Here is a 10866-nt window from a genome sequence, read left to right on the forward strand (position 1 = left end):
AAGGGCAAATAGTTTTACTTAATGTTCTCTTTATTTAAGTAAGGCATTTTAGTGTTGTTTTCTGCACTGGCAGAACAGTGATTATTTCTTCTTTTCTCAAAGAGTAATTGAAATTATGCTTTATTCTGATTTACTGTAGTAATAACCCATTCCTCCTTACTTGTGCAGCAAGAGAAAAGGTAGAGAAAATCAGAAAAAAGATGGAGCCAAATCTGAAGACAGACAAATGTATCTTCTGTAACTGTTTCCCTTATTTAGAAAAACTATCATAGCCCCTTGTCTAAATATTCAGTATACTTGGTTTATATGAGCTTAGTTAAATTCAGCATTAAAAGGGTTACAATTGTACTTTAGTTTGAAGGTACACAGCTTTTTACTTTAATAGTACCCTAAATGTGTGTGTACATAAACACAAATAATACAGGCAAATAATACAGGACTTGGTAGGAAAGGTACCAAATCAAATTTTTATTTATAACAAGGCTCCTGTAGTAAATGTAGGACTTAAAAACTTAAGAGAATTATGTAAACTGTTTTTACTTGTAAAGTGTTTTCTCTTGTAAAGTGTTATGTTTGTTTCCAGTGCTTATGTCTGTACTTGACAAAATGGCTGCCACTACTAAAACAGTTTTTATTGTTTGAATTTTGGCCACGCACATCACAACTACAGAAACAAGCTCTTATGAGCACCAGGAAAAATCCTGCCTGCACATAATTTTAAGAATTAAAAAGCAAAAATTCCACAGAATTTTGGTTCTAAGGTTTAGACTTGCAAGTTGTCAGCATTTGACTCAGGTCCGACAACAGTGCTCTCGATCTCCCCGTAGTGTCTGAGCCGGCAGAGTAAAGATGCGACCTTGAAGCCCCAGCAGTTAGAAAAACATTCCACTGTCTTATCAGCTTTAGTAGAACAGAGTGTTGCTAGTTAAAAGAAAGCTCACTAAAGGAAAAAAAAAAAATCAGTAAAAGGAAAATTGGCTTAATCCTGGCTCAAACCAGGACACAAGTAAATACTAGACATTTGTAAAAATCCAAAGTCCCTGTGTAGTAACAAAGAATTATGCATCTCATCATGCGTGAGATGAGAATCTGAAGAATTTGTGGAGACAAAGAAAGCAAGACCTAGCAGCTTTTAAGGTGAACTACAGAAGCAGTCCTGAGAGGAGAACTTGTATTTTCTGTACCTTGAGTGAATGCTGAACTACTAACCAGTAATTGGGATTTATTTTTTTGTTGTTTCCTGGTGCACATCTTCCTTTTCAGCACATTGTCAATTTTAGTTTTCAGGGCACTGCTTAGAATGATGGAGGAGACGCAGCAGTGCAGAGAGAGGGAGATGTCAGCAGAAAGAAAGCGCTCCCTGTGTCAGAAAGGGAGGATGTGCATGACACCAGTAGAGTAGATGGAGTCATGGCTGCAAGAAACAACAGCTGGGTGAGCAGCATCTCAGCTGAGGCCCAGGTGAGTTCAGCAGCTCCAGCAGCAGTGCATTTCTTTCAGTTCTGAGGGGAATCTCAGTGGTGGATTAGAAAACAGAGCCCGGTGAAACTTGAACCTCAGCCAATACACAGCTTGAATAGAAAAGGGAACTCCGTCCAATATAGCTTAAATCTGTGTTGGTTGTGGCATTTTAAAGGGAGATGGGAGATCTCTATTTAAAACACTTAGGGGGCACAAGGGAATTGAAACTCTCTGCTTTCTGACCTTTAGGCTAATTCATAAAGATGGGAAAATTTGAGATGGCAGCTACAGAAAGCTCCATTTTGCAAAAAGCACAGGCCTCTGATGGTTTGGGCATTCTGTTTTGAAAAGGAACTGAAGCCCCACAGCTCAACGACCTGGCTGGGGAAGTGCTTCTTTTCATATGGTTAAATGTCCATAGGAGACAAGTGCATAGCCAGCTGGTAGTTGCTCTCTACAACTACCAGAAAGGAGGTTGTAGTGAGGTGGGAGTGCATCCCTTCTCCCTAGTAACATGAGGATAGGACAAGAGGAAATGGCCACAAGTAGCAACAGGGGAGGTTTAGATTGGATGTTAGAAGAAACTTTCTTCAGTGAAAGGGTAATTAAACTCTGGAATAGGCTGCCCAGAGAGGTGGTTGAATCTCCATCCCTGGAGGTGTTTAAAAGATGTATAGATGTAGTGCTTAGGGACATGGTTTATGCACTGGACTTGGAAAAATTAGGTTATGGTTGGACTCAATGTTAAAGCTCTTTTCCAACTCAAAACAGTTCTGTGAAATTCAGCACCATTTATGTGAGGAAAGACCAGTTTCAGCACTTGTAAACATAAAGTGTTTAGCTGTGTAGACAGTTATAAAAATTGCTACATTTTTTCCAGATTAAAAATAACATGCAAAATATTTTCTTTACAAAATGTTTTCCATCTCCTACTGTTACGTAACCTGGACAGTAGAGGCCTCCTTCTTCTGTTGCACTATCTCTGCTTGTAATTTGAAGATTATAGAAATCTTGTACATCTCCCTTCCACGAAAGGGCTACGCTGCCATTACTGATCAAAGCTAGAAGCAGCCTGGAGACTGCCCAGAGCTGTGACTCATGCAACACCAAAACCCAACTCCAAATTCTCAGCTGTACCACATGATCCCCACTTCTGGTACAGGACTAGGGTGGCTGGGGTGCACACGGACCCAGTCAGGAGGGAGCTGCGCCCATTACTGAACAAGCACATGAAACCTTGTCTGCACCACAGTCTTTTCTCGTTCGTAGGCTCCAGAGCTTGCTCGGGCACCCTCCATAGCTGCCACAGGGAGAGCCACCTGCAGCTCTGCAGGTAGGTGGGAAGGCACCAACGCCTCCTCCTTCGCAGCCCCTGGCTGCGGATCGCACCCCGCTCTGCCTGTTGCTTTTATTTGTTGGAAGTAGGTGGCTTTTGGTGCTTTATTTTCCTTGCCTCTGGACAGCCTCGTCTCCCTGATGACGTGTGACAGGACCAGATGCAAGCTGCGCCAGGGGAGGTCTAGGTTAGACATTAGAAAGGATTTCTTCACTGAAAAGGGTCGTCAAGCATTGGAATACTTTGCCCAGGCATTTAAACGGCATGTGCACCTGGTGCTTAGGGACATGCTTTAGCGGTGAGCTTGCGGTGTTAGGTCTGAGTTTGGACTAGATGATCCTGGAGGTTTTTTCCAACCAACAACATTCTCTCATTCTGTGACCTGCCGGAAGAGGGAAGCTTGAGGCGGTGCGCTGCTCTCGCGCTTCCCCTTCCGCAGGCTGCTCCGCCCCGCGCTGCGGAGGAGCGGCAGCGCCCGCAGGTGAGCGCCTCCCGTCCGCCCGCAGGTGAGCAGTGCCCGCCCGCATACCCTTCCGGCGGGGCTGCCTGCCCAGCTGGGGAGGGTCTTCTTACAGGGGCTTGCAGCGAGACGACATGGGGTAATGGTTTTAAGCTGAAAGAAGAGAGATTTAGGTTAGAGATAAGGCGTAAATTCTTCAGTGTGAGGGTGGTGAGACACAGGAACAGGCTGCCCAGGGATGTTGTGGGGGCTCCATCCCTGGAGGTGTTCAAGGCCAGGTTGGATGGGGCTCTGAGCAGCCTGTTCTAGTGGGAGGTGTCCCTGCCCATGTGGGGGTTTGGAGCTAGATGATCTTTAAGGTCCCTTCCAACTCAAAAAATTGTGTGATTCTGTGAAATGGGTTTTCATCTCTTGGATGGGGTTTAGGCTTTAGGAAAAGGCCCCCGTGGCAAAACACTATTTTCTGCCTCCCCCCTAAAAAATTAAGTTATACCAACCCTCACCCTGACTTCTCTTTCAGTGTTCACCATGGCCATGGACTGGCTCGGCTTTGGCTACGCTGCCCTGGTGGCTTCAGGAGGACTTATTGGCTATGTAAAAGCAGGTACGCTGGGGGAAAGCATTTATATCCCCCCCCTCTACCCCCCTGCTCCCCCCCAATAACTTGGTGTGAGCTGGGCGGTTTTTTACGAAAGCCTGTTACCTTGACGTTCACACAGATATAAGTTTTATCAGTTTATGCCATGTACCGATAACTTGCTGCTCTTTGGTGTGGTGCTTTGGGCTGATACGCCCACAATCTGCTTAGTGCTGGGTGCTGGTATCCTGCTTCTGTGTTGTGCTCTTTGGGTGAACTGACGAAAGCTTGCTTCAGAAAGGCTTCTTCCATGCTGTTGTAAATACCAGCTTTTTATGAATGTTTTATATTTTCAAGTGACATCAACCACAATTTTTTTTCCTTAGAGATTTATTCTCATGTTACTGTTTGATAGTAACAGTACACTGTAAGCTGCAGAGAGTCTTCAGAAGGATCCTATCTCCAAGTAGAGCTGAACAATGCATATTGGTCCCTAAACTTCTTCCTTTCCTGGGCTGTGCATCATAAGCTTACCCTCTGACCTACTGCTTTCACTTCCCGGCCTTTTTCTGAGCTTTCCCTCCTCTGACCAGAACTGCTGCAATGCTGCTCTTGCAGCTTCAAACATCCCTAAGCCATTTTAGTGCTTGTGAGATGAAGGTGCATTGTTAAAGTCAGCAAGAATCCTACCAGTGCATTTGACTACATAGATGCTAATGCCTATTCCAGTCTGTTTTCTGTTGGCTTGATTTATCTTTTGGGCTATGAGTGGAGTTTAGGGCAGGAGAGACAATACTAGGAACTTAAGTAACTAATTGCATCTGTATTTCTTTGAGGCCATTATGAAATGCTAGGTGTCTTTCTTATCCTCTGGTTCCACATGAGAAGACATGGTCATGGTGAGGCAAGGGAATCCAAGTCACAGGATTTTTTAAGAGGGAGGAGGAACGTGTATGGTGACTTGTAGGGAGGAAAAAAAAATACTGTATCCCTACTAATAACTTGGAGAAACTAAAATAAAATGCAATTTTAATCCATAAAGTGAAGATGGTGATCTGTTCTTTTACAGCCAAGTCTCTACCCACACAGACAGTGGTCAGAAGGAGGTGCCTTGGGAAGAGTGTGAGAACAGGGCAAGCAAAGAGTGATTGATTTGCTCTCTTAATTTAGCAAGTTCTCTGGCTCCCAGTGTTTTGAACTTCCTGAACCAGAGGTGATATGGTTTTCCTACAAAGTATATGTGTAATAGCTGCTTAAACAGTGCCTTGTGGTAGAATGCAAGGATATGATGGCCATTTGTTGGCTCACAGGCTTGTGAAAAAAAAAAAAAAGTATCTACCACATGTTGGTTGCTACACTGTATTCTGTGAAGAGCAGTGGCTTATTAGGGTGTTCATCTTCTCCTTGTACAGGAATATCTAGTGGTCTCAATCATGTTAATTTGCTTTTTATACTAAAAGCAGGATATGAAACAATGTTAGAGCTACTTTGTTGATGACTGAAAAATAATTACTTTCTGGTAGCAATAAGCAATCGTCCTGTAACATTGAGAGGAGATCTTTACCAGCATAGCTTTGCAGTCATGGGTCTTTTAAAGATGACCTGGGAAGCAATATATAAAGGACTGCCCTCAGTAGCATTAAGTCCTGAATTCTCCATTAGCCTTATTGGTGGTGTTCGCCACTCATTGCTGGTATGACTGTGTTGAAACAACATGCTTCAATTTGCACAAAATAAACAATTATTTTGCTTTTCTCACTGTTCTTTCCATCATAAGTATGTTAAAGACTTTTCTGTCAAATAATTAAATACTAATGCTATTTGTATCTTTTGCAAGAGTATTTGAAAGTGTTTCTTGGCACAGATCAGAATGGTATTAATATCTTAAAAGAGAAAAAAAGCCTCTCTAATCTGCTTTATAACAATGAATGCCCATCTTTTTTTTGGTGGTGGTGGTGTTTTACCAGATGGAGAAGCTGATGAGCAAGATTATTTCTGAGCTAGTAATAAATGCATTCTTTTACTTACTCAGGTAGCGTCCCGTCACTAGCTGCTGGCCTTTTCTTTGGGAGTTTGGCTGGACTGGGTGCCTATGAGCTCTCACGTAATCCAAATAATGTTTGGATTTCTCTGAGTAAGTTGTCTAAAGTTTTAATTAGAACACATGTTTACCCTAAAATAACTGGATACTTAAAATGAGTACCTAAAAGTCTTTGTGGAAGAGTTAAACTGAGGGGTTTATAAATCTATTCTCAATCCCTTCTGTAAAGTTGTGTTTTAGGGGGAAATCTCCATTAGTGGCCAAACTGCACTGCTCTCCCTGGAATGTAAACTGTTACCATTACTTCATTACTTTTTTAAAGGATGTATTGAGAATGCATGTTAAAAACTGCTTGTCTTGGTGTGTCTTCCTCAGTGATTTCTTACTACATTATTTCATCCCCTTTGCAAGGAGTATGGAGTACTTCGGGACATAGTTCAAACATTTTTATTCCTCTGCGACAACAGGAGAGAGAAATAACTTATCTATCATTAGAGTTTGTCTTCTGAACATCAAAAAACCTACAGGTTGTGCAGGAAATTGTCTGCTAGGATTAAATGACATTTACAATCAAACTGAATACCATTATTTCACAGCCTTCAGTAAAAGAAAAATCAGATACACATTTTGTGTTTAAAAACTTGTATGTAATGTGGTATGAATCTCCAAAATGCAACTTTTGTCTTTCTGTCATTTACTATATCTCAGATACTTGTGAGCTTGTGTTTTGTGTAATCCTTTGGCCAGTATTTGTGTTAGTAGTTTCTTCTCCATTCTTGATCTCTAGAAGACATCAGTGCGTGACAGTCCTTTAGCACTAGCTGTGTTTCAGTTCCCAGGCTTCACTCAGTTGGTGACTGCTGCCAGGCACCTGTTTCGTACTGGTGTGTTTGGAGGATCACCGTGCAAGGGAAGTGCTAGTAAATTGATGTCGGACCTTTGTGTCCCTTTTTGGCTCAGTCCTACTTTCAGCATCCTGCAGGAGGCTGGAGCATTTCAAGTGTGATTCCCTGCAGACTGCCCGTCACTCTAGCAGGTTGTTCTATTATTGTTGAAAACGGTGGAGATTGTGATTGGGTTATTTTAATATATGATAAATACATGGAATTACAAAGGCACTGCATGCCTGGAGAGATTTAACAGAAAAGCAAGTTTCAGTAATGCAGTTTCTTCTTCCTTTTTATCAGAACTTGAGCTTCCCTTCTCCTCGCCTTTGAGAAGCTAACTGTGGAGGGTCACTGCTTTCTCAGTGCTTAAAGAGCTGCCACTATCAATAGCACTTGTTCACCGAAGCAGTGACATAGCATCTAGGTCACTGATATGTGGAAGTCAGAAGCGAAAGAGGAAGGTCCAATATTTCTGTCTGCTTCAGCATTGTTTAGAGTGCAGTCCACTTCCACATCTACTTGACAGGTCAAAAGCTGTGCATGGTCAAGCCTAAATAACTAGAATAAACTGCAAATACAGCAAGCTGAAGGGGAGTGAGACAAAGTACTTTCCCAAATGTCAGAGACAGTCAGATATGCTATTGATTTATAGAAATGTGTGGAGTCTTTTCCTCCTTTTCATGCTTTAAAGTTTTTGAAGAAGGTGTGTTCTGCTGCTTTAGACAAAATTACATGTATCGAGGTGTTTGTATTTTGAAGACTGTCTACTGATGACAGCTTGAGGCATTTGAATACTGAAATATTTTAGTTCTTTCCTGTGTGTTGGGCTGTGGGCCTTGTCTCTTGCATATCTCCTTACAGGAGATTCCTTGATGTCTAGGCCAATACTAAGGGTGATGTTAAGGAGGAAAGATGCTGTGGCTAGGACTGAAGATGAGCTGGGTCCTGCAAGACCAGTCATCACAAAGAAGCAATGGTAGAAGATAAAAAGACTTGTTGGAACTGGGTAGCAGATGCATGCTAAGGCTAAGGGTTTCATTAGTATGTGTTCCTTATGGTTTTCCTGTATTTTGTCTTTTTTTTTTGAGTTGCAGTGTTTCAGGGATTGTCCTTTCTATTCTACTGGCTCAGCCAAACTTCTAGGTTCTTGTCACTGTTTAGTGGTCTGGGTAGCTTTAATTCTCTGATCTTAGTGGAAGATGCTGCAGGGCTGAAACTGATTCATAATGCTTAGCACTTACATAGCACACATCCCTTTTGAAGTCTTTTGCAAACATAGATGAGTTAATTCTCAGAACATTACTACAAGATTGTCTCCCTTTTACAAGCAGTGGGAGAATGATGTGCACAGGTTTAGTCATTTGCCTGTGCACCTGGAAGGAGTAAGTTCCAGAGCACTGCAGCAGAGATGATTTCCAGTCTCCAAAGAAGCACATTTTAACAAAGAAATTGGTGGAGTTTGTGCAGAAGCATATAGAGTACACTGCCTGCTAGAATTAGATTTAGAATATTTATGCTTCACAAACTGAGACATTCCGAAGTTTACACCATTTATTGACTCTTTTTGTCCATCACGTGAAATAACGTTGTTTCACTTTTTACTTGATGCTTCTACTTCTCTCTGTTCTGTTAGTTCTGAATTGTAGCATCTCTCACACATGCATCTCTGCTGACTGGACTGTGTAATCTCTCATTTAAGTTACATCTGGAACACTGACTGCTGTCATGGGTACAAGATTTTACAACTCTGGAAAATTCATGCCTGCAGGGCTAATTGCTGGCGTCAGGTACAACACAATATACTTTTTTTTTTAACCTCCTGTGTGTGATTGATTTTTCTCTTTGCTTTATTAAACTGAGGTGGAGTGAAGCATATTTTGTGTATCTTTTTTGTTTCTGTAGACCAGTTACATGCGGAGTATTTGAAAATGAATTGACAAACTATTATTATTATTGTTTAATTCTGTGTTTTTCCCCATACACAGTTTGCTAATGGTTGGAAGATTAGCACTGAAGATGGTGGAAAAGCCCCATGATAAGTAACTCTTCATTTTACAGTTTAATATCTGGATAAGGAAACGGAGAATGAAGTTGTATGAATGCAGAAGCAAGAAGACAGAACTGTTTTCTATATCAAGACTTTTTTTTCCTTTTCTTTTTATATAAAGGGGGGTAGAATGATGGGACAGATAAATTTGCATAACAAGCTGCCATTTTTTTCACTGATCTGGTAGAGCTATTATTGTGTAGTGAGAAATTAGTCCTGGGTTTGATTTTTCCAAACATATTTCAGTGTATTTTAACATTTCAAGTTTTTATATTGTAAAATATACTGCTGATGTGTATGAAGTAAAGAGGACCTGTAATTAAGGAAGTATCCATAAAGAAGCACCAGGAGTAACTGGCTGAATACAACAGTGTATATCATACGTTTCATACCAAGTAGTACAGTATGCTTTACCTGTTGCATTCTGAGTTGACACACCATGTCTGTAAAACACCAAACAGGTCTTACCTTTTTCTTGTGAAATTATTCTAAAATGTTGCTTTTCTACAAGTAAAATATAAACCTTTATTTGCCAAGGTTTTGTGTCCTTTCTGTGTGTATGGGGGTAGGAGGTTTTTGGGTTTTTTTTACCTTCTCACATTCTTCTCAGGGAAAGTCTTTGCAGTGACTTGTTATCCAAGTGCTGTCTTTTGATATTTAAAAATCACTTTTAAAATCATAGAATCATAGAATCATAGAATCCTAGGGGTTGGAAGGGACCTCGAAAGATCATCTAGTCCAACCCCCCTGCCAGAGCAGGGTCACCTAGAGTACATCACACAGGAAGGCATCCAGGCGGGTTTTGAATGTCTCCAGTGAAGAAGACTCCACAACCTCTCTGGGCAGCCTGTTCCAGTGCTCTGTCACTCTTACAGTAAAAAAATTTTTCCTGATATTCATCTTAAACCTCCTATGCTCCAACTTGTATCCATTACCCCTTGTCCTATCACTGGTCTTCACTGAAAAAAAGCTTAACTCCATCAAAATGGAGGGGAGAAGATTAAATTAGGGGCCTTCATTAATACTGCATTAAAACAGTTGTTGGCAAGGAACTCACTCTGTGGATTGAGAACTGTGCTAGGCTAAATGAAGGGTTGAATGTGATCAGTCCGAAGGACCATATAACCAGAATAAAGTATCTTAACATTAGCACTATGTAATTCTGTTCTTACAGGCTTATTTGATAATAGAATGTGTCACTGTTTTGTTTTTATTTATTAGGAAAGTGGCTGTGCCTCTCCAAATCTGTCTTTACTAGAAAACCTTGGAGCTGGAAGAGTTCCTGGTTCTGCTGTGGTGCCTGAGGACTGTAGTGTGTAAGGAGGCATCAGTAGCATCTGATGCCTTTGTTGACACACCAATCTTGATTGCTTTTCCTGCCCTCAGTCCCCCGGCTCTATTAGTACAGGCACAGCTAACATGGCTGTAGCAGTGATGTGAAAAATGTGTGAAAGAAAATCCTTTATCAACCAACTCTTTAGTGATATATGATTATTCATATACTAGGATTCTTACACTGTGTAACTCATTTTAAAGTGATATTTTATGTAGTGACTATATAAGATTTTACTTTGCAACCCTTGATTATATCAAAATTTTGTCAACTGCGTAACATAATTATGGCAAAGCAGGTTTAAATTAACTTGCATCTTATGCACAGTACTTGCCATTTTGTAGAGCTTAAAGGAATTTGTAATTATGTACTAAACTACACAATTACTCCATTTCATTGGTCACTTCAGAGCTTGTATTTCCTGTTCTGAAAAAGGCATTTAGCAGTATTGAGCCACAGTGACATTTCCATTGTCATGAACCAATGGAAGCATATGTGGTATCAGATTAAAATTTTTCACAGTAGAAAGTAGTAGTTGAAAGCAGATCTATAGATGTTGGGCCAATGGTGCTGTATGTTATTGATTCTCTTAGCAAAAGTTACAAAATAAATTCCAGATTTTTAAACATATTTCATGTTGTAACCTCTCATATTTCCAGGCACTTAATCCATAAATAATTTGATCTGTACAGGATGGATCTACAGGGAGCAACCTAAAACCATG

General features: G+C 40.9%; 1 protein-coding gene across 4 annotated transcripts; it reads left to right on the plus strand.

Annotated features, from left to right (window-relative positions):
* Window positions 1-1299: 1299 nt before the first annotated feature.
* On the plus strand, window positions 1300-9345 carry LOC127381559 (transmembrane protein 14C-like). Of its 4 annotated transcripts, none has more exons than XM_051612062.1 (5): window positions 1300-1461; window positions 3778-3861; window positions 5867-5968; window positions 8462-8549; window positions 8748-9345. In XM_051612062.1, the coding sequence occupies exons 2-5, from the start codon at window positions 3786-3788 to the stop codon at window positions 8803-8805; spliced, it is 324 nt and encodes a 107-aa protein (XP_051468022.1). In that variant the 5' UTR covers window positions 1300-1461; window positions 3778-3785; the 3' UTR covers window positions 8806-9345. The 4 variants fall into 4 exon arrangements, with proteins under 4 accessions (XP_051468022.1, XP_051468021.1, XP_051468019.1 ...); XM_051612061.1 differs by lacking the exon at window positions 1300-1461 and adding an exon at window positions 2683-2794; XM_051612059.1 differs by lacking the exon at window positions 1300-1461 and adding an exon at window positions 3173-3278.
* Window positions 9346-10866: the final 1521 nt, after the last annotated feature.

This window comes from Apus apus, chromosome 2 (genome assembly GCF_020740795.1).
Source record: "Apus apus isolate bApuApu2 chromosome 2, bApuApu2.pri.cur, whole genome shotgun sequence".
NCBI classification, from domain to species: domain Eukaryota; kingdom Metazoa; phylum Chordata; class Aves; order Apodiformes; family Apodidae; genus Apus; species Apus apus.